This window comes from Zalophus californianus, chromosome 13, assembly GCF_009762305.2.
Source record: "Zalophus californianus isolate mZalCal1 chromosome 13, mZalCal1.pri.v2, whole genome shotgun sequence".
Taxonomy (NCBI): domain Eukaryota; kingdom Metazoa; phylum Chordata; class Mammalia; order Carnivora; family Otariidae; genus Zalophus; species Zalophus californianus.
In genome coordinates this window covers 7,633,575-7,654,113 of record NC_045607.1, presented here as the reverse complement: position 1 = coordinate 7,654,113, position 20,539 = coordinate 7,633,575, and the positions used below count along the sequence as shown (strand labels likewise).

At 46.7% G+C, this 20,539-nt stretch overlaps 1 protein-coding gene across 6 annotated transcripts in view; it reads left to right on the top strand.

The window, feature by feature from the left end:
• Positions 1 to 148: 148 nt before the first annotated feature.
• The window catches only part of SLC25A25 (solute carrier family 25 member 25), a 35,536-nt gene continuing 15,145 nt past the window's right edge, over positions 149 to 20,539 (top strand). For 2 of the 6 annotated variants that reach the window (XM_027616256.2, XM_027616255.2), the window contains exon 1: positions 17,076 to 17,557. In XM_027616256.2, coding sequence (XP_027472057.1) covers positions 17,339 to 17,557 — 219 coding nt within the window. In that variant the 5' untranslated portion in view covers positions 17,076 to 17,338. The other 4 variants (XM_027616252.2, XM_027616254.2, XM_027616260.2 and 1 more) reach the window with 4 other exon arrangements.

Genomic DNA, 20,539 nt, shown 5'->3' with positions numbered 1-20,539 from the left:
GAGAAGGCTCCGCCCTGGCCGGGTGGCCGTCCAGGCCTGTGACTGGCTGGCGGCCCGCATGGGGGCGTGGCCAACGAGGCGGCGGGCGGTGGGGCGGGGCTCCCGGAAGCGGCCCCTCCCGCCAGCTTGCCGGCTTCTCGCAGCCCGCGCTCGCCGTCTGGGGACTCCCGCGTGTCTTCCGCGTTCTCCCCGCCGGCCAGCCGCCCCCGCCCCGCGCCCGGCGCCCCTGCAGCCCGATGGTGAGCAGTGTGTTGTGCCGCTGCGTGGCTTCCCCGCCGCCGGACGCCGCCGCCGCCGCCTCGTCGTCCGCCTCGTCGCCGGCGTCCGTGGACCCGTGCGGCGGCGCCGTCTGCGGGGGCCCGGACCACCGGCTGCGCTTGTGGAGCCTCTTCCAGACTCTCGACGTCAACCGCGACGGCGGCCTGTGTGTCAACGACTTGGCTGTGGGGCTGCAGCGCCTGGGACTGCACCGCACCGAGGGCGAGCTCCGGGTAGGCGGCGCGCACAGTCCGCGCGGGCTGGGAGGGGGCCCCTTCGCGCCCCAGCTCCTCCGGGCGGTCCGGGTGACAGGTCTGGGCTGCTTGGTGATAGGTCTGAACGACCCGGCTTCTTGAGCAGCCCCTTGGAGCGTGGCAGGTGTGGTGGACGGCCTCTTGGACTGGGAGGGACACCCCATGTATGCCCTGGTGGGAGTGGAGCTGCTTTTTTACCTCTGTGGGCTCTTGGTCTGGGGGGAAAAGGCTCTTCGTAGGCACAGGTGGGCACTCTCTAGGGCTGTCTGGTGGGCGAATAGCCCTTTTTTGCTCAGGTTTTCCCCAAAGTAGAAGGCCAAGTCTCGGGAGTTGCCTTTTGTCACCTCCTGACCTCCAAGCTAAACTCGATGCCCTCCCCTACCCCGCAATCACTATTTCATCTATCCTTCAGCGGCACCCCTCCCTTCCCTTCTTGTTTCCATGCCAGCCGTGGGCCCTGATCTGTTCCTCTCAGAAGCATGTGGGAGTAGGAAAAATGGGAACTGGGGTTTCAGGCAGATCTGTGAGGAGGTGGTTGAGGACTGACAGTTCTCGTGGTTTAAGCTCATCCCCATTAACATGCTTATCCAGAAGATGGGATCGTGATCTAAAGTGAAAGAAGCCAGGGGGGAAATTCTTCCTAAACGGGAAAGTGTTGCACACCTAGGAAGGGATATTGTTATTCCTATCCTGGAGTGGGCTTTGGCCAAGAGGTATGGGGGGGACAGAGAATGGCCACCTAGGTCTGCCAGAAAGGGAAGTGCTGTCCTTTCTTTATAAGAACCTCAAGCAGAGGCTTATCCCTTCCCCTTCTCTCTCCCCTCCTGTTTCCCCAGCCTGGCTTGATAGCCGCAGGTACCCTTCCCAAATATTTCGTTTATTGTGGCTTAACTTGATTTCCAGCCTGGGCTAGAACTTCCGAGTACTTTACCTCGTAACCTGTTTCTCTTCTGAGTTTGTTTGGTTCATTTAAACATACAACAGTTCGAGAATCTCTCATAGCCAAGTATGAGAAGAATCTGATCAAACGGCAGTGAATTTGAACCCATTTGTTGGTCAGGTGGGTGTGTCTCAGGTGTTTTTAACTCCTGCCCGCAGTATAGTTGATCAACATCTAAAGTATTTAACTTGCGATCAGCCTAGAAGACCAAGAGTAACACTATGTAAGAGAGAATCTTTGGCCAAGTCCAAGAGGCTTAGAGACAAATTTAAGATTTTTTTTTCTACATTTTACACAAAATAAGTGTTGTGAGCTAAATATTCTTTTTAAAGATTTTATTGTTGGGCGCCTGGGTGGCTCAGATGGTTAAGCGTCTGCCTTCGGCTCAGGTCATGATCCCAGGACCCTGGGATCAAATCCCGCATTGGCTCCTTGCTCAGCAGGAGTCTGCTTCTTCCTCTGCCTCTCCCCCTGCTTGTTCTCTCTCTGTCTCTCTCGCAAATGAATAAATAAAATCTTTAAAAAAAATTAAAGATTTTATTGTTTATTCATCTGAGGGAGAGAGCATGAGCAGGGGGGAGAGGCAGAGGGAGCAGCAGACTCCCGGCTGAGCAGGGAGCCCAAGGTAGGGCTCTATCCTAGGACCCAGAGATCATGACCTGAATGGAAGGCAGACGCTTAACTGTCTGAGCCACCCAGGCACCCCTAGATCTTTTTCCATACGTATCTGATGAATAAGTCGCCTGGAAAGATAAGATGGCTAAACTCAGAGGGTCTGTGCTTTAGGGGCTCAGTGAAGTGTGAGCCTAGGTGAACCTTTCTGCTTTAGCGAACCCATCCACTTGACATATGCTGCCAGACACATCAAGGGCATTTGGCTGCAGGTGTTATTCAATATTTATACATGCTTTGTGCCACAACTGTGATTCATGATAACATCTGATATTGATGCTCATCCTTTTTTTTTTTTTTTTTGCAGTAAATCTATAAGGGCAAATAAGGAGAAAGTGATCATTTTTCTTTCCAGTGTTAAAAGGAAGTTTTTTAATTAACCAAAGGGAGCTTTGCCCCTTGGGGTCACATTGGCTCTAAAATCCTTGACTCTGACTGATCTTAGTTCTGTGATATGAAACAATTCTTTATCATTCTTTTGGTGTGTGGAGTTAGTGTGGATTCGATTTCTACAACTTGGCTTTTAAATAAGTTAAATTATTGTACAGCTTGAGAGAAATTGGGGATGATCCATTTTATTCATTTATACACAAGCTAGTCCTCTGGCAAATGTTGTTGAAGTATTAGTGAACCTGCTTTTTGTAAATAACTGGGCCACAGGAAGACACCCTCCCTCATGAACCCCCCATACCACTTCCTGTTGAAATTCTATCAGTATTAGCTACACACAGAAAAAGCAGTACTACAGTTTTGCAGAACTAACAAAGCCAAAAGGGAATGTGGGGCCCCTTCGGTTTGAAATGGGTCATCTGCTGTGGGAATAGGCATTGAAAAACATAACATCAAATTTTGGTAGCTGCTTCCTGAGACCCAGAGGACCAGTCCGAGATGCTAGGGTTTGTGCAGGAACCCACTGTGAGTGCTTATCAGTGGGTGGTATGAACCCAGGCCATGTGACCACACAAAGCCTCTGGCTAGCCTACAACAGGTCAAGGCAAGTTTTCTTTAGACGTGAACCAGCAGTTTAGGGCACCTGCCTTTCTTTCGGAAGAAATTGAGACAGTTGAGGGAAAATTACTTAAAATGGAAGTGGGCAGAGAAACCCAAGGCAGCCAGCCAGGGAAATTTTCTTTGTGAAGGGCATGTGAGCCAGAAGCCCGTCCTGGGACAAAAGAGGGGCAGGGCTTATTAAAGAAAGAAAAGAGATGACGACACCGGTGGTGACTTTGGGAGTTGAGGCTTCAGCTGGAGCTAATTATAGATTGACTATTTAAGGCAGTTTCATGAGACCAAACTCAATCTTTGTTTTAAAACAAATTTAAAACCTAGGCTAGAACTCAGACGGCCAATTAGAGAAAGAACACAAGCTGTATGACATGTAAACAGTTGTCCTTTCAGCTGAGGCTCATGGGCCCTCTTACAGGACTGGTGTTTAATGCAGGTGAGGGTTCTAGAAGATGGTTGAGTTTGCTCCCTCAGAAACTTGCACCTGTGCCATTGAATTTGAGCTCCACAATAACTTTGTGAAGGAAGCAAGACTGTTTTCACCCCCATTTTACGGAGGAAGGAGCAGAGGTCCAGAAAGACAGTAAAACAGCCTCAAAACTCATTTGGCCACTAAGGAGTTACACCAGAGGAGCAACCAGAACTGATTCCTGCTCCGCTCTATAACTATACCAGTTGTATAGTTTCCAAGGAACACGCAGAGTTCCAACCTGGGCTTTGGGAAGAACTTGAGAAAGATCCAGTTAGAACCACATCTGTTATTCCCAAAATAGATTTCAAGATTATCTGGAGATTATTTTACCAAAGAACGAGAATCCGCCCTGCCCTAATTCTCCTTGACCTGTAAGTGAGGCAATATCTGTTAACCTGAAATAACTGAATAGAAGATCATTAATGTCAAGATGGTATTGCTTAATCAGACAGTGCTGTTGAACTCTATACTTTTTAAATGTCTGGCCATTGGTGGGGAAGGTGCTTACCTAAATAGCCAGACTTAGGTAAGATCATCTGCAGAACAAAGAGTCTTTTCATAGAAAAGGGATAGACGACATTTGGTAAAATATAATGGCCCATTAGAAAAAAAAATGCCATTTGCAGATTGGATTGAATTCATATATTAAACTAATTGTGTTTTATTGTTGCGAAATTGGTTCCTGGCTTGAAGAATTGTCAAGTCAACTAGAAGGGTTTTTTAAATTAATTGATATTTGGAAAGGTGGAATCAGGTTCCCCCATCCTAAGACCAAATGGTAAGTGGGAATGTACCAGAGTGGGCCTGATCTGGAGCTTCAGCTGGATGAATTCTTTGATGTTCAAGGAGTCATTAATTGTTGAAGCCTCACGGAAATCGCAGGGGATTGAGAGAAACAAAAACTTGCTGGTATTCATTTCCAGTCCTGCTGAGTACAGCCCCAGGATAAATCTAATGAACAAAACTGTCCTTATCCATATAGGACTAGTCTCATTAAACTTAAGTCTGGGCAGACTTTTCATTTTTAACCATTTCTTCTTATACTAATGTGAACTTGGCAGAATCAAAGAATTTAGTCTTGCAAGGGTCACCGGCCGTCATAGGCCAGTCTCACATCTAAGTGTGGGGAGCTTTCCTCCTGTGGCATCCTTCACATACCATTCCATTGTGGACCTAGTTGGGGTCATTGTGAGCTCTTTCTTATGTCAGACAGGATCTGAAAACTGCTATCTTAGCTTCCTATAATCTCTGCTGCTGCTCAAAACAGGTTTCATCATGCATTTCTCCATCATGCATTTCTCCCATGATATGCTGTCCATACCTTTTGGGGTCCCTCATCTGAGGCAGGATGTCCTGGGAGTACAGACTTCCCTTGGAAACATTACACTAAGTCAAAGAAGTCAGTCACAAAGACCATGTATTACATGATCCATTTATATGGAAGTACGGAATAGGGAAAGCTGTAAAGACAAAGTAGACTAGTGGTTGGTTGCCTAGGCCTGGGAGGGGATGGGAGGAGATAGGAAGATGGTAACTGAAGGGCTTGGGGGTTCTCTTTGAGGTGAGAAAATGTTCTGCAGTTGACCATGGTGATGGTCGCATATATCTGTGAGTATACTAAAAGCCATTGAGTTGTATAAATGGGTGATTTGTGTGGGTGTGGATTTTATCTCAACAAAACCGTTTTTAAAAACCCAGTACAGAGGCTCCTGGCTGGCTCAGTCAGAAGCGCATGCGACTCTTGACCTTGGGCTCATGAGTGGGAGCCCCCCTGTTGGGTGTAGAGATTACTTAAATAAATAAATTAAATTAAAAACGACAACAAAAACCGTAGTACAGGATATGTGGTATAAACCTGTGTTCGAATACTATTTCTGCTGCTTGCCAGCCATGTGACCTTGAGCACGTTACTCAACCTCTCCATGCCTCAGTTTCCTTATCAGAAACATGGCGTTATGAATAATTGCTTCCTAAGGTGGCTGTGGGATTAAATGAGACAAAGTATATCAAGAGCCTAGCACAGTGTCTGTCACCTAGATGTTCAACACAAAGTGACTTTTGCGCCCACGGAGTCTTTGAAAATATGATGCCCAGAATTGGTTCTACATCTACATCATCTACAGTTTTTTCCCAGATGGTTTGGGTGAAGAGTGGAACAGAAGGAAGGAGAATGTTGGGCGGGCCTGGGTGATAAAGGTTGTGTAGCACCCAGGTAGGGCAGTCTCCGGTCAGCTGGGAGGGCCTTCAGCAGTTTGGGAGGACAAGTGTAGGTTGTGGAAAGTCTGTGCCCTACAGACATTAGGAAGATGAAAACAAAGAAACCCTGTTAGCAGGAGATCTCTAAAAAGTAACCGAAGGAGTAGTCACTGTACACCAGAGGACGTCTCTGGCCCGGGGCGCCTGGGCGGCTCAGTTAATTGTCCTAATTGTCCGGCTCCCGCTCAGGTCACGATCTCAGGGTCGTGGGATCGAGCCCCCCACCCCCCCACCCCCGTGCTCAGCCCGGAGTCAGCTTGTCCCTCTCCCTCTGCTCCTCTTCTCTCTCTCAAATAAATAACATCTTAAAAAAAAAAAAAAAGGGATGTCTTTGGCCCAAATGTTTCCCTGGACGGAACTGGGCCCTTATGGGCTCTCACAAGCCTGTTGCCCATTTCGTGAGCCATGGATGGCCTTTTCTCAAATCTGAAGCTCACTTTGAAGTTGTGAAAATGGAAGCTTCAAGTGGAGCTGACTTCAAACCTTCAGAGATGAGCTCACCAGCCTTGTTATTTTGCAGAAGCGCAACTGAGACCCAGAAGTCAGGCTGGTTGGAGGCAAAGGCAGTAGCCGAGCCCAGGATTTTGACTCTGCCCGATTTAGCTCAGCATACCCTGCCTCCTTGCTTCTACGGCTGTAGATGCTTCACCAGCCCTCAAGACTTTGCAACTTTTATTTTCGCAGTTTATGACATTGACATATCTGTGTATAACACTAGCTGAGCATTTTAGGACCCCTGATTGGTGCTCAGGAAGCAGTGACTCAAATGATAGGCACACTCCTTCCCAAATATGGGATATAAAAGACTCAACACAGTACCTGAAAAAAAAAATTGTCTTAAAGGTGCACCTTTCTTTAAAGTAAATAAATGAACAACAAAGGTAGAGCCCAAGGAGCTTCTTATCTGCTTTAAACTCTAGGCCAGGAAGCTTGAAAAGGAGGTGGAGTCATGACTCATTTTCTAGGGCCAAAGGGTAAACTGGAGATGGTGGCTGTCCCTGTTCCTGATGTTGCTTTGTAAAGCCTTTCTAGGTCTTAGAGTCAACCCTGGCCTCGTGCCTTCTGTCCTCCAGCCCTCCCTCCCCCAACCGGAGTCCGATGTGACTCTTACCAAAACACAAAGAAAACCACCTATATTGTGTGGGAAAACTCTCAGAAAAATCACTGAAATGCCAGTGGTGAAAAAGGGTGGGTGGGTGGGCAGAGGAGAGTTTAGGAGCACAAACTACAATCTTGACTATAGGTGTGGCACAGTTGAATTGTGCTGTGGGTTAAAACCCGCCAGCCACAGCACCCACCTTCATTCAGCTGTTGGCCTTTTCCTGTCCCACATGTGCAAAACGCTGCTGCTGTTGTGTTTTTGGTTACTGCCTCGAGGCTGAGTCTGAATTTATATGATGTTAGGACTGGAGAGGTTTCCAAGGTTTGTCCAGCTCAGTCTCCCCGCTTGGCAAGCCCAGAGAGGCTAAAACGACTTGTCCAGGCTCCTGCAGATGCACTAGACGGGGGAAGGTAAGGCCCCTGGAGCACCCCTTAGCGACGCATTTATGGACACAGTTAACTTTCCTTTTTTTCAGTCACATCGGGGGTATATTCTTTTGCTGGAGGCTCTTCTTTAACCTGTATAAGGAATAAAGATAGCATCTAATAAATCTATAGCTAAAAAAAAAAAAATGCCCTTTCTGAATTGTTTCTAAGAACTACCTTGATATAAACCAGTTACGCTCACACACGATTCTCAGGGCTGCCCTTCACACCCTCAGCAGCTCTGATGCGCTTTGCTAAGGCAGCCGAGGGGTGGGTTTCACACCTTCCCTGGCTCTTCCTGGCTCTTCCCTGCAGTCTGCTCAGCACAGAGCAAGCAGCAGGGGAGAGCTATTTTTGCACTGTTCATTCGATCTCAGTTGTAGACTGTGATCCTGAAACCAGCCTTAAGAAACTGAAACAGAGCGCCTGGGTGGCTCAGATGGTTAAGCGTCTGCCTTCGGCTCAGGTCGTGGTCCCAGGGTCCTGGCATCATGAGCCCCTCATCGGGCTCCCTGCTCTGCGGGGAGCCTGCTTCTCCCTCTGCCTCCGCCTCTCTCTCTCTCTCTCTCACGCTCATGACTAAATAAATAAAACATTTTAAAAAAGAAACTGAAAACATTTAGTGTTGCTTTAACAATAAATCTGCTGGCTTGCCTTTTCGAGGGGGAGAAGGTCAAGTGTGAATAAGGATAAAGTGGCTGCAGAAGTAGGCTCATGTGTGCCAGTGGGTTTGGCTCCCCCTGATCAATTTTGGATTGGTTGAGAAACTTGTGATCATTTTAGGTGATTGGGTTTTTACCCCCTGGCCTCAATACCACATTCTCCCCCCCCCCCCTTAACGTTTGGCCCCCGTCTGGTCTGAAGGAGAATCATGCGCTTCTAAGAGCACACACACAAAAATCATGCCATGTTTCTACGCGGCGTAGTGCTTCTGCAGACCTTTAAATTACGTGTTGCGTCTCGAAATCCCACACTTGGGTTAATTTTGTATGCTCCTAACTTTCTTTTAGAGAAAAGAGAAAGACATCTTAATAGGCATTGACCTTGAACCTGGGCTTTGATGGGGACTGGCTGTTCACCAGGAGTAGACAGAAGCCCTCGCAGGAGTTTTCTCCAAAGTGCACTTCTCTTTCCCACAGTCAGAGGAGTTTCCTTTGGGGACTTTTTGCTGAAGCTAGATTTTTTTTTTCGGTTCTACTTCCTAAAATGGAAATAAACTGGGGGATTTCACCTTCATCATTGCAGAATGGTCATCTTCGATGCCTTCGTTTCATTGGTGTCAACCGATGTGCCTGGCTCCGTCTCCTTGTCTCCATATAACCTACTTGGCCCAGCCAGTCCTCATTTCAAAGCAAATCAGTTTGGCTTTCTGTCAAAGAAAATCTAGCATCATTTCTCAGTTAAAAATAAAAGTGTTGGAGTGCTTGGGTGGCTCAGTCGGTTAAGCGTCCAACTCTTGGTCTCAGCTCAGGTCATGATAGGGTTGCAAGATCGGGCTTGGCGTTCAGCCTGGAGTCTGCTTGAGATTCTTCTACCTCTACCCCACCCCTTTTGCAGTCAGTCAGTCAGTCAATCAATCAATAATTTATTTTTAAGAAGTGTTAATAGTCTTCCCTTTGACTACAGCTCTTCTGAATGGTAATAATTCTAAGATAGTAGGTAATTAGACTGATAGACACGAGACATGGATCATCGCCTTGGAGTCAGTCACGGGAGATCTTTCTTTTTTTTTTTTTTTTTTTTTAAAGATTTTATTTATTTATTTGAGAGAGAGAGAATGAGAGATAGCATGAAAGGGAAGAGGGTCAGAGGGAGAAGCAGACTCCCCGCCGAGCAGGGAGTCCGATGCGGGACTCGATCCCGGGACTCCAGGATCGTGACCTGAGCCAAAGGCAGTCGCTTAACCAACTGAGCCACCCAGGCGCTCCCCCCTCCTTTTTTTTTTAAAGATTTTATTTATTTATTTGAGAGAGAGAGAATGAGAGATAGACGGGAGATCTTTCTACCTTGTTGTCATAAGACTCCGGGAGATCTTTCTACCTTGTTGTCATAAGACTCTGCAGGAATTTCCAGTTGTCCTTCTGCACTGCCCCAGGGCTTTTGCACCCTGGGCAATGCCTCAGGATAATTTGGAATGGGCTCCCGCTGGGCGGCCATTCCATTAGAATCTCAAGTTTTCTCTGCAAAGGACCAGAGATCCTGCTTGATCCAGCAAGTCTGTTTCCTGGATTCTTGGAAGAGTGGGTAACTTCTGCTGGCCATTATCCTATCTTAACCAGGTTCTGTTGATGTGTACAGGCAACCGCTACAGGAGGGTTACCCTTGCCTTCTCGGTCTCTGGCTACGGGCGATCTTTCATAGCCAGAAAAAGTGTGGGAGAGTTGTATTGTAGGAATTGCTTGTAACCCAAAAGAAACTAATGATTCCCCAGATAATCACTGGTTTCGGTGATGGCGTGATATAAGGAAGGAGAGGTACCGCATTAACCCACAAGGAAAATCAAAGATACAAGAGAAGGTGCTTCAAAATAACAATATCGGCAAAGTATGCAATTGAACAAGTTTTCATGGATCTTGGTCTTCCGTGCAGATTTTAAGATAAATAAGGCTTGGTCACTCCTTTGCCTCATTTATTTCCTTTCTTCTGCTTAGTCTGGGTTTACTTTTGTTCTTTTCTGCTTTCTTGAGGGGGAAGTTGAAGGCATAGATTTGAGGTCTGTCTTTTCTAATACGGGCCTTCCCTTCTACGTACTGCTTCGGCTACAAGCCACAACTTTTTATGCGTTCTGCTTTCACACCATTCAAAATACTGTCCAATTTCTCTTCTGAGTTCTTCTTTGACACATGGATTATTTAGAGTTGGGTTATTTCGTTTCCAGACATTTCAGTATTTTCCAGGTATCTTTCTGTCATTGATTTCTCATTTAATTCCATTGTGGTAAAAAACCAGATTCTGCATACATTGAATCCTTTTAAATTTAGTGAGACTTGTTTTGGGAGCCAGAATCTGTTCTGTGTATACTTGAAAAGAATGCGCATTCTGGTCCTCATGGAGAGAGTGCCTTAGAATTGCCAGGTAGGTCAAGGTGGTTGATGATGTTGCCCAAGTCTTCTGTGTCCTTACTGACTTTCTGTCTTCTTGTCCTACCAGTTATTCAGAGAAGGGCGTTAGGATCTCTGACTGTAATTATGGATTTGTCTCCTTTTCCTTGCAGGGTTGTTGGTTTTGCTTTGTGTATTTTTAAGGCTCTGTAATGTGGTACGAAAACATTTAGGATTGTTATGTCCTCTGGATGCATTGACCCTTTTATCATTATGAAATGCCCATGATAACATTCTTTGCTCTGAAATCTACTTTGTCTAATATCATATAGCCACTCCACTTTTCTTTGGATTAATAGGAACATGGTATATCTTTGTCCTTTCTTTTATTTTTAACCTATTTGTACCTCTATATTTAAAATATGTTTCTTATAGGCAACATAGAGCTAGATCTTAACCTTTTTAATCCAGTCTGACATTCTCTACCTTTTGAATGGGATGTTTAGACCACTTATCTATACTGTTGTTATTGATACGGTTGGGTTTGAATCTACCATCTTGCTATTTGTTTTATAATTGGCTATTTGTTTTCTATGTGTCTCATCCATTCTTTGTTCCCTTTCTTTCTGCCTTCTTTTGGGTCAATTGAGTATGATTTATGATTCCGTTTTGTCTCTTTCCTTGGCTTACAAGCCAACTCTCTCTCTCCCCTATGGTAGCTTTAGGGATTATAATATACATACATATATACACATCTTTAACTTATCACAGTCTACCTTAACTGGTACTATATTAAATAGTTTCAGAATCTTAGTATACAGTTGACCCTTGAACAAGATGAGTTTGAGTTGCGCAGGTCCAGTTCTACATGGATTTTTTTTTTGAAAAAAATAAATAAATACCATACGGTACTATAAATGTATTTTCTCTTCCTTATGATTTTCGTTTTTGTTTTTTTTTAAGATTTTTTTTTTAAAGATTTTATTTATTTATTTGACAGAGAGAGAGAGACAGCGAGAGGAAACACAAGCAGAGGGAGTGGGAGAGGGAGAAGCGGGCTTCCTGCAGAGCAAGGAGCCCGATGCGGGGCTCGATCCCAGGACCCTGGGATCATGACCTGAGCCAAAGGCAGACGCTTAACGACTGAGCCACTCAGGCGCCCCTTAAGATTTTATACATTCATTTGAGAGAGAGCACACAAGCACATGGAGAGGCAGAGGGAGAGGGAGAAGCAGGCTCCCTGCCGAGCCAGCCAGGATCCCAATGTGGGGCTCAATCCCAGGACCCAGAGATCACGACCCGGAGCCAAAGGCAGATGCCCAGCCATCTGAGCCACCCAGGCACCTCCTTGTGATTTTCTTAATAACATTTGCTTTTCCCTAGCTTTATTGTAACACTACAGTATATACCACATATATCATCCGAAATATGTGTTAATCAACTGTTGATGTTACCGGTAAGACTTCTCGTCAGCAGTAGGCTATTAAGTTTTGGGAAATCAAAAGTGGATTTTTGACTGTTCAGGGGTTGGTGCCTCAACCTTCTGCGTTGTTCAAGGACCAACTGTACTTTCTTTTTTAAATAGTTTTAGGGGCGCCTGTGTGGCTCAGTCTTTAGGTGTCTGCCTTCGGCTCAGGTCATGATCCCAGGGTCCTGGGATCGAGCCCCACATCCCTCTCCCACTCCCCCTGCTTGTGTTCCCTCTCTCGCTGTGTCTCTCTCTGTCAAATAAATAAATAAAATCTTTAAAAAAATAAAATAGTTTTAAAGATTTTATTTATTCATTTGAGAGAGAGAGAGAGCAGGAGCAGGGGAGAGAGAGGGAGAAGCAGACTCCCCACTGAACTGGGAGCCCCACATGGGGTTCATCCCAGGACCTGGAGATCATGACCTGAGCCGAAGGCAGACGCTTCCACCTTCTGAGCCACCAAGGCATCCCCCAGCTATACTTCCATTTCTATTCTCTCTCTTTTTTTTTAAGATTTTGTCAGAGAGAGCACACGCATTGGGAACAGCGGGTAGAGGGAGAAGCAGGCTCCCTGCTGAGCAAGGAACCCAATACGGGACTCCATCCCAGGACCCTGGGATCATGACCTGAGTGGAAGGCAGACGCTTAACCATCTGAGCCACCCAAGTGCCCCCCAACTGTACTTTTGTATGGCTTTCATACTTTCATACTTTCCCAGCTTTTGTGCTATAGTTCTCATACATTTTTACTTCTACATATGTCATAAACCCACAATACATTGTCTTGCTTTAATATTATCTTTTAAAGAGATTTAAATAACAAGAAAAAAGTCCTTTATATTTACCTACACAGTTACCATCTCTGGTGCTCATCATTCCTTGTGTAAATCTAGATTTTCCTTCTACCTGAAGGACTCCTTTAGCATTTCTTGTAATGCAAACCTGCCGGTGATAAATTATTTCAGCTTTCATAAGCCTGAAAAGTTTTTATTTTGCCTTCCTTGTGGAAGGTGTTTTTCTGGGATAACAGTTTCTGATGGGAAGTCCCCTGTCATTATCTTTGTTCCTGTGAATATATTGGGTCTTTTTTCTCTGAGTTTAAAATATTCCTCTTTATCACTGGTTTTCGGAAATTTAACTTGATGTAGTTTGTTTTATATTTCTTATGCTTGGGGTTTGTTGAGTTCTTGGATCTGTGGATTTGTAGTTTTTAATGAATTTGGGGGGGGGAATCTAGCTATTGTGTCTTTAAATGTTTTTTCTGTCCCTACCTCTGTGAGCTCTAGTTCGTATTAACGTTTTAATGGTTGTCCCACAGCTCACTACTACTCTGTTCATTATTTTGTTTTGCTTTGTTTTTTCTCTCTTTGATTTTGGGAAGTTTCTATTGCTTTGTCTTCAAGTTCATCAATTTTTTTTCTTTTGCATTGTCTAGTCTGCCGGTGTGGTTTTCATCTCAGATATTGTAATTTTCATCTAGAGTATCTCCAGTGTATCTATTTAACATGTTAAAGCTTTCTGTTAGCTCTTGAGCATGTGGAATACCATTATGACTTTTAATATTCTATCATACACGTCATTTCCTTTTTTTTTTTTTTTTACACGATTTTATTTGTATCTTTGTCAGAGAGAGAGAACACAAGCCAGGGGAGCGGCCGGTAGAGGGAGAAGCAGGCTCCCTGCTGAGCAAGGAGTCTGATGGCAGGACTCAATCCCAGGACCCTGGGATCATGACCTGAGTCAAAGGCAGATGCATAACCAACTGACCCACCCAGGTGTCCAATGCACGTCAATTCTGGGTCAGTTTCAGCTGCTTGATTTCTGTCCTCATTGTGGGTCATTTCCTGCTTCTTTGCATTCCTGTTAATTTTTTTATTGGATTTTATCTTGCTGGGTGCTAGATAATCTCATATTCCTATGAATATTCTTGAGCTTTTTTCTAGAATGCAGTTATTTGGAAACCATCTGACCCTTTCAGGGCTTGCTGCTTAAAGCTTTATTTGTGGGGCCAGAACAGCATTTAGCCTAGGGCCGGTTTTGCCCCACTACTGAGGCAAAGCCCTCTACAAACCCTTCCTGACCCTCCCTAGATTATGAGGTTTTTCCTCTCTGGCTGGTGGGAACAGGATGCCTTTGGATGGTTCTTTTGCCACCATCAGGCAGTTTCCTCACATGCATGCATCATGACTGTAGGGTACCTTCAGCGGCTCCCCAGAGCTTGCTGTCTGTGCAGTTCCTTCCTCCCCGGTAGTTGGTCCTGCTCTGGCCGCCCTGGCCTCCCTGGCCCACCAAGCCCCTTGCCTTCAGCATGAGGGGACTGCTGGGCTCTGCCTGGGTACCCACTCCCTGAGCCATAGCCTGGAAACCCCAGCCAGGGAGCTGGGGCAGTTGCAGGGCCTGCCTCATTTGCGTGGATGTCTCTGGAGTCACTCTTTTGTTCCCTGTGGGCAGAAAGGGGCATCAGTCCCTGTTATTCCATCTTGGCTGGAAGCCCCTGAGATTTTACTCAGTTCTGTGGGATGGAAGAGTCCATTAAATGAAACGCCAGTAATCTGCTACCTAAGGGATTTCTCTTGTGTTTGCAGATGGGAGCCCAAAACACCACCGTGCCCAATTCACCAGACCCTCAGGGTCTAAAAGCAAGATCCATCTTCATGAAAGGATTACTTGTTTGGGGTTTGGGGCTCTGGGCTGACTCTTCTTTGGTATTAAAACTGCTTAATTGCATGAACTCACAATCATTTTCTAGATAATGGTAATAAAATAGCTAGTATGGGGGCACCTGGTTGGCTCAGTCAGTAGAGCATGTAACTCTTGATCTCCGGATTGTGAGTTCAAGCCCTATGTTAGGTGTAGAGATTGCTTAAAAATAAAAATCTTTTAAAAAAAATAATTAATATGTACTGTTCTCCTTTTTCTTAACATTTATTTATTTATTAGACAGTGGGGGGGAGGTGCAGAGGGAAAGAATTATCTAATTTAGTCTTTAACCAATTCTATGAAGTAACAATACAGTTCTTTTACTATCCCCATTTTGCACATACAGATATTAAAACACAGAGAACTAAAGTAACTTGACCAAGATCATTCACAAAACGAGTAAGTGATGGCCAGGATTTAAGCCTGGGCTCCGACTCTATAAAGACTATACATCTAGGCAACGCACAGAACTGCTTCGAGATGAGGTCATTCTTCGTCCGGTGAGAGGACAACTGACACTGGCCCCTCAGCTTTCAGACCAAGCTTGGCCATCTTGCTTTCACTTCTCATGTTTTCTTTTTAAGTAACTATACATATGTACATATGTATGCACCGCTGGTCATACATGCGCATGATTCAGTTTCACAAGATCTAAGGCTATTCATTGAAAATAAATCTCCCACCTGCCTTTCTCCCCTCAAACCGCCAAGGGCCCCAAACCATCTCTTCAATTTTTAGTGTGTCTTTCCAGAGATATTTGTCACATACACACTGAGAAATCAATGGCAGCATATTGTCCCCTTTTTTCTGCACCTTGCTTTTCTCATTTAAAAAGATACATATGTTTTTAAAGATTTTATTTGTGAGAGAGAGAGAGAGAGAGAGAGAGCGCGTGCACAAGCAGAGGGAGCGGCAGGCAGAGGGAGAAGCTGACTCCCTGCCGAGGAGGGAGCCGGATGCGGAACTCAATCCCAGGACCCTAGGATCATGACCTGAGCCGAAGGCAGGCGCTTAACTGAGCCACCCAGGCATCCTTAAAAAGATATTTTCAAGTCATTCCATAACAGTAGATAGAGGTGCCTCATTCTAGGGTTCCACTGTATGGGTGTGCCAGAATCTTCCCCACTTCTCTTGTAAAGGGCTTGAAGTTGTTAGCAAACTTGCACTATTATAAGCAAGGCTGCTTGATAAAATGTAATATCCTTATATTTTATCACATATGTATCATATAAATGTATATGTGATTTCCTGTGTGTGCAAATATATCTGCAGGATAAATTGCTAAAAGTGGAATTGCTGTGTCAAAGGCTTTGTGCTTTTAACATGTTGGAAACCCGGAATTGACTGACTCTTTGGAGAGGTTGTACTGATATATGCTCTCATAGCAGAGTGTGAGGGTGCAGGTTTCCCTCCACTCTCTCTGACACATTTTTTGAAACTTGTCTCATGCTGTGTGTGTGTGTGTGTGTGTGTGTGTGTGTGTGTGTGTGTGTTTGAGATTTATTTATTTATTTATTTTGGGCAGGGATAGGCAGAGGAAGAGAGAGTCCCAAGCCTCACTCCACACCAAGCACAGAGCCTGTTGCAGGGCTGGATCTCATGACCCTGAGATCACCACCTGAACCGAAACCAAGAGTCGGGATGCTCAACTGACAATGCCACCCAGGCGCCCCCAATGTTTGTGTTTTTAAAATAATGGTTGTGAACACCGTTATCAAAGGGTTACTTTTGTGAGGGATACTGGTCACTGCATTTGTCAGCTAGTAAATTAAGAAACAGATGACCAAAGATTAATTCCCTTTTATTCATGATCATCAACTCAGTCCAGTCTACAGACTTCATCTGTGCCTGGTTCTGGGTCCTTGCGGTAGAAAGATGTGTGACTTGGTCCCCGTCCCCAAGCAGCTCATGGTGTAGAGGAAGACACGGGAGAATGAGTAGCTGGTCTGGCGTGCATTGTGTTCCGCACAGTTGGAGAGAATGGGATAATGGAGCAAAGAAGAGTGTTGCTAGATGTGCTAGGAAGTGTTGCCAGGGTCTCTTGATCAGGTTAACCTTGATGGTGAGCGTTGTCCCGGAAACAAGCAGGCGGAGAGGAGGAAGTGGGGCTCCTGCACGGCTGCAGCTCAGGGAGGATTCTGTGAGCTAGGAGGCTCGCTGGAGGTTGCCATCAGCACCTCCCTGCAGAACTGCCGGCCGCATGCAGGGGATCGGCCGCCTGTGATTGGAGGGACGTTGCTGGTTGGGATAATGAACTCCGTAGTGTCGGCGGAGGTGATTGGCTGCGCCCTGCTGCAGTGAGAATGCGGTCAGGGTGCTCGGTCTTCGCTGGTGTGATGATCATTAGTGGAGCGAGGACTGCTGAATAATTGGGAGCTCCAAGTTGCTTCTGCCTCCAGGAGAGATCAGTTGGGCTATTGCTTTTTCCTTTTTGAAAAAAGCCACACATTTGATCACCGTCCACCTGCAAAAGTGAGTTTTTACTGAAGAAGCTCCAGCTGCTCTCATTCCCAGCAGCCCCGGCCGCAGGGGCTCTCGGAGAGTGAGCTACTTCTCAGGCCAGGCAGGACAGCAGTGCTAGCAAATTGGAAAAAGCAGGAAACAGCCACTGTATGCAGAGCTTCCAGCTTTACAACTCCCCAGGCTAGCCTTCTGAGCGACCGTGTAGCCAGAGATCCTTGGTATTGTGGTCACATCCCTCCTCAAAAGTGACAATCACCGCCGGCAACGTTGGGAGGAAGCCGTGATGCTGCAGATGCTGTGGCATTTTCTGTCTAGCTTTCTCCCTAGGGCTGGGTGCCAAGGCTCCAGAGAGGGGAACAATAATGAAGTCAGAGGCACCCCGGCTCCAGCTCGGGGAGACCAGATGTCAAGCTTTTTGGGGAAACAGGACGGAAGGGCTGAGGCCACGGAAAAGAGACCCACCATTTTGCTGGTGGTTGGACCTGCAGAGCAATTTCCTAAGGTAATGGCAACCTCAAGAGGACCTCCTACTTTAGGGGCTGGTCTAGGATCAGTTTCCTGGAAAAAACTGGAGTGTGGGGAGGAAGAGAGGACTTAGAAATCAATCAGTTTGGTATTGGAGGCTGGAGGGGAGAAGTGTTAGACAATGAAGAAGCCCAACTCTTCAATCTAGAATCTTCCTGTGGCCATGGTAAAAGCTTTATCACCCTACCATGACCGTTTCAGTGTGGCCATTTGGGGAAGGAAGGTTGAAGGCAATAGAGGATTTACCTTAGGATTTGTCAGTTTGGCCCCAGAGAGCCAGTTGAAAGGAAGAGACAAACGATAACAGTGTGTCTTAGATCTTAGCCTGTCTGAACAATGCAGGGAGGATCTTCAAAGTTGAACCCAACTGCCTGGAGCTGGGGAAGGCCAGCCTGTCCTGCACCCCTTAGGTCAGACCCCTTGCCTTTGGGTCTGCAAGGAAAGCAGTGGGAGGAGGAGTCAGAGGAAAGGGTGGAGTCTCAAGGTACAGAGGCCAGTACCCCTTGTGGGTCTGCGGGTCTGCTGTGTGCCAGAGCCTTCCGTTCATCTCATGCTCAGAGTGTCGGTTATCTCACCTCATCTTCCCGAGAGCCAAGGTAAGTGGTAACACCCGCATCTCGTGGATGAGGAAACAGGTGCAGAAAGGTTGAGTAATTTGCCCAGGATTAAACAGTTATGGAGGGTAGAGGTGAGATTTCACCCCTAATCTGTGTGGAACTTTGCCCTGCACCTGCCTCACTTTACCTTAAGAAAGCAGTTTTAACAGGACCTGTCGCGTTCTTGGGATTAGAACGGAAAGCGCAGTTTGTCCGGGATTTCTCCTGCCTGCGCAAGGAGCGACCTTGCTGACCTCCTGAGTTTGGGTTATTTTGAATCTATTCTTCTCGGGATAAAAATCAACTAGAAGAGGGAAAGAGGTACTGCCCTGTGTCTGGCACATTGTAGATTCCCCCAAAATGTTGCTTGAATTGCTACATCAAATAATTAAATGTTTGGTTATCCTTGGCTGAGTGGGAGGGACTTTTGATGCCACGGCTTCTGTGGGCGTTTAGGTGTGAGCTTGGAGAGGAGCCTCAGTGTCTGTGTGTGTCTGTCTGTCTGACCATCTGTTCCGCCACATCCTCCCCACCCCACCCCCTGCTCATCCTGGTCAGCATGGATCTTAGAGTCTGTGTTCTGAGGTGTGCTTCAAGCCATGTCACTTTCTACCTTTCCGTCATCTTGGGATGAGCTCAGAAATGGCATTGGTGCTCTCCTTTGTGAGGAGCTTTCTGATTTCCAGACCTGCTTGCCTTATGGCCCAGGGATCAAGGGATTGGCTGGCTCCCTTTTAAATTCACCTACTTTGGACTTTAATAATTAAACTGCTCCATTTCCCAAACTCATCCTGGCACCTCTTGCCAGACCTCCCCACTGGTAGCCTCACATCAGGACTTCCTGTTCTGAACAGCTTCACTCCTGGCCTGCCAGTTAGGGGCCACGGGGCTGAGCTGGAGACCCACAGCTTTCACTAACCTGCTCTCCCTGAGAGACAGAGATCAGCTAGAGGGGGAGTGGGGGGGATAGCCCCAGGAGGGAGACAGATCAGCCGGTTCGGTTTGAAGCAAGAAAGCAAGCACATCTGGGCAGTGTGGACTCTTTAAAAGCAGATAAACCAAGACCTGGGGGGCGCCTGGGTGGCTCAGATGGTTAAGCATCTGCCTTCGGCTCAGGTCATGATCTCAGGGTCCTGGGATGGAGCCCCGCATCGGACTCCCTGCGCAGCGAGGAACCTGCTTCTCCCTCGCCCTCTGCTTGTGCTCTCTCGCTCTGTCAAATAAATAAATAAAATCTTTAAACAAACAAACGAACGAGACCTGGGACTAGCAGGAGCATTTCTGTGGATGAACTGACAGTCGGAGTAGCGTGTTTTCGCAGCATGTGGCCATGCCTGCGGGCTGCAGTGACTCTGAGAGGTGGGGTTTGGCGTTTGTGATCACTGGCCACGGGGACCTGGCCTCGCTGTCTCCCTCAGGAGAATGCTGCGGAAACCTTATAGACACATCCCCCTTGGTCCTCAGCTTCCCAGTTCTCCAGCCGCACTATTTTGTTTTGCTCTCATTTCCCCCGTTGAAGTATGTCTGCTAGTGAGTCGGGTTCCTGCAGGCTTTTATTCTAGGAACTGTTCAGTGTTCCCCTTTACCTTTGTCTTACAGTTAATCTGCAGTTGGAGACGAAAGCCTTAGTGTGGAGTAAGAGGCGCCCTCAGCGGCATTCAAGCTTGCAAATCCTGAGGGGCCGTCTTCTCAGAAGCTCAGAGAATTTTGCTCATTGTGTGTCTAATTGCCAAGTGTAGGCAGGTTTCATCGGAACCCGGCTGCCCTGGGCTGTCATGGCAACCTGATCATCAAACGGCACCCCGGCTGCAGCAGCCAGTGAGGTTCAAGAGCCTTCCAGGTGGGTGGGGCTAGAAGAGCCGGATGCCGGCAGGGCTCCTTCGCATATTAATATTTTTGGCTTGGTCTGAGTCATTGCAGGGGAGGGGGGAGATAACTTATGACCTAATGCTACACTCCCAAAGGTACTCTACCTGCCCTGTTCTACTCATGGTATTCGGCACTTACAGGAAGCACCTGTTCTGGGGCATGAGCCAGCGTGGTAGAATGGGGACGACTTGTGGTGGCATTGGCGGGTTTGAGGGGGACAGGATGCTGCCCGGGAGAAGAACGTCTGCCTTAACGGAGGAAATGGAATCCAATAGCACCAGATCCTCAGGGATCTAGAGTTGCTGTCATTGCTTCTGCATGCTGGTTGTCACAGGAACGCACATCAGAAGAGAGCAGCAAAAGTAGATCTGGGTCACAAAATTAGAATAAGCAAAAAGAGCAGAAAAGAATGGTAGCCAGCGGGATGAGGAGAGGGACAACACAGGACACCGTGAGCTGGTGTGAATCGTGAGGAACCGAACTTGAACCTTGCT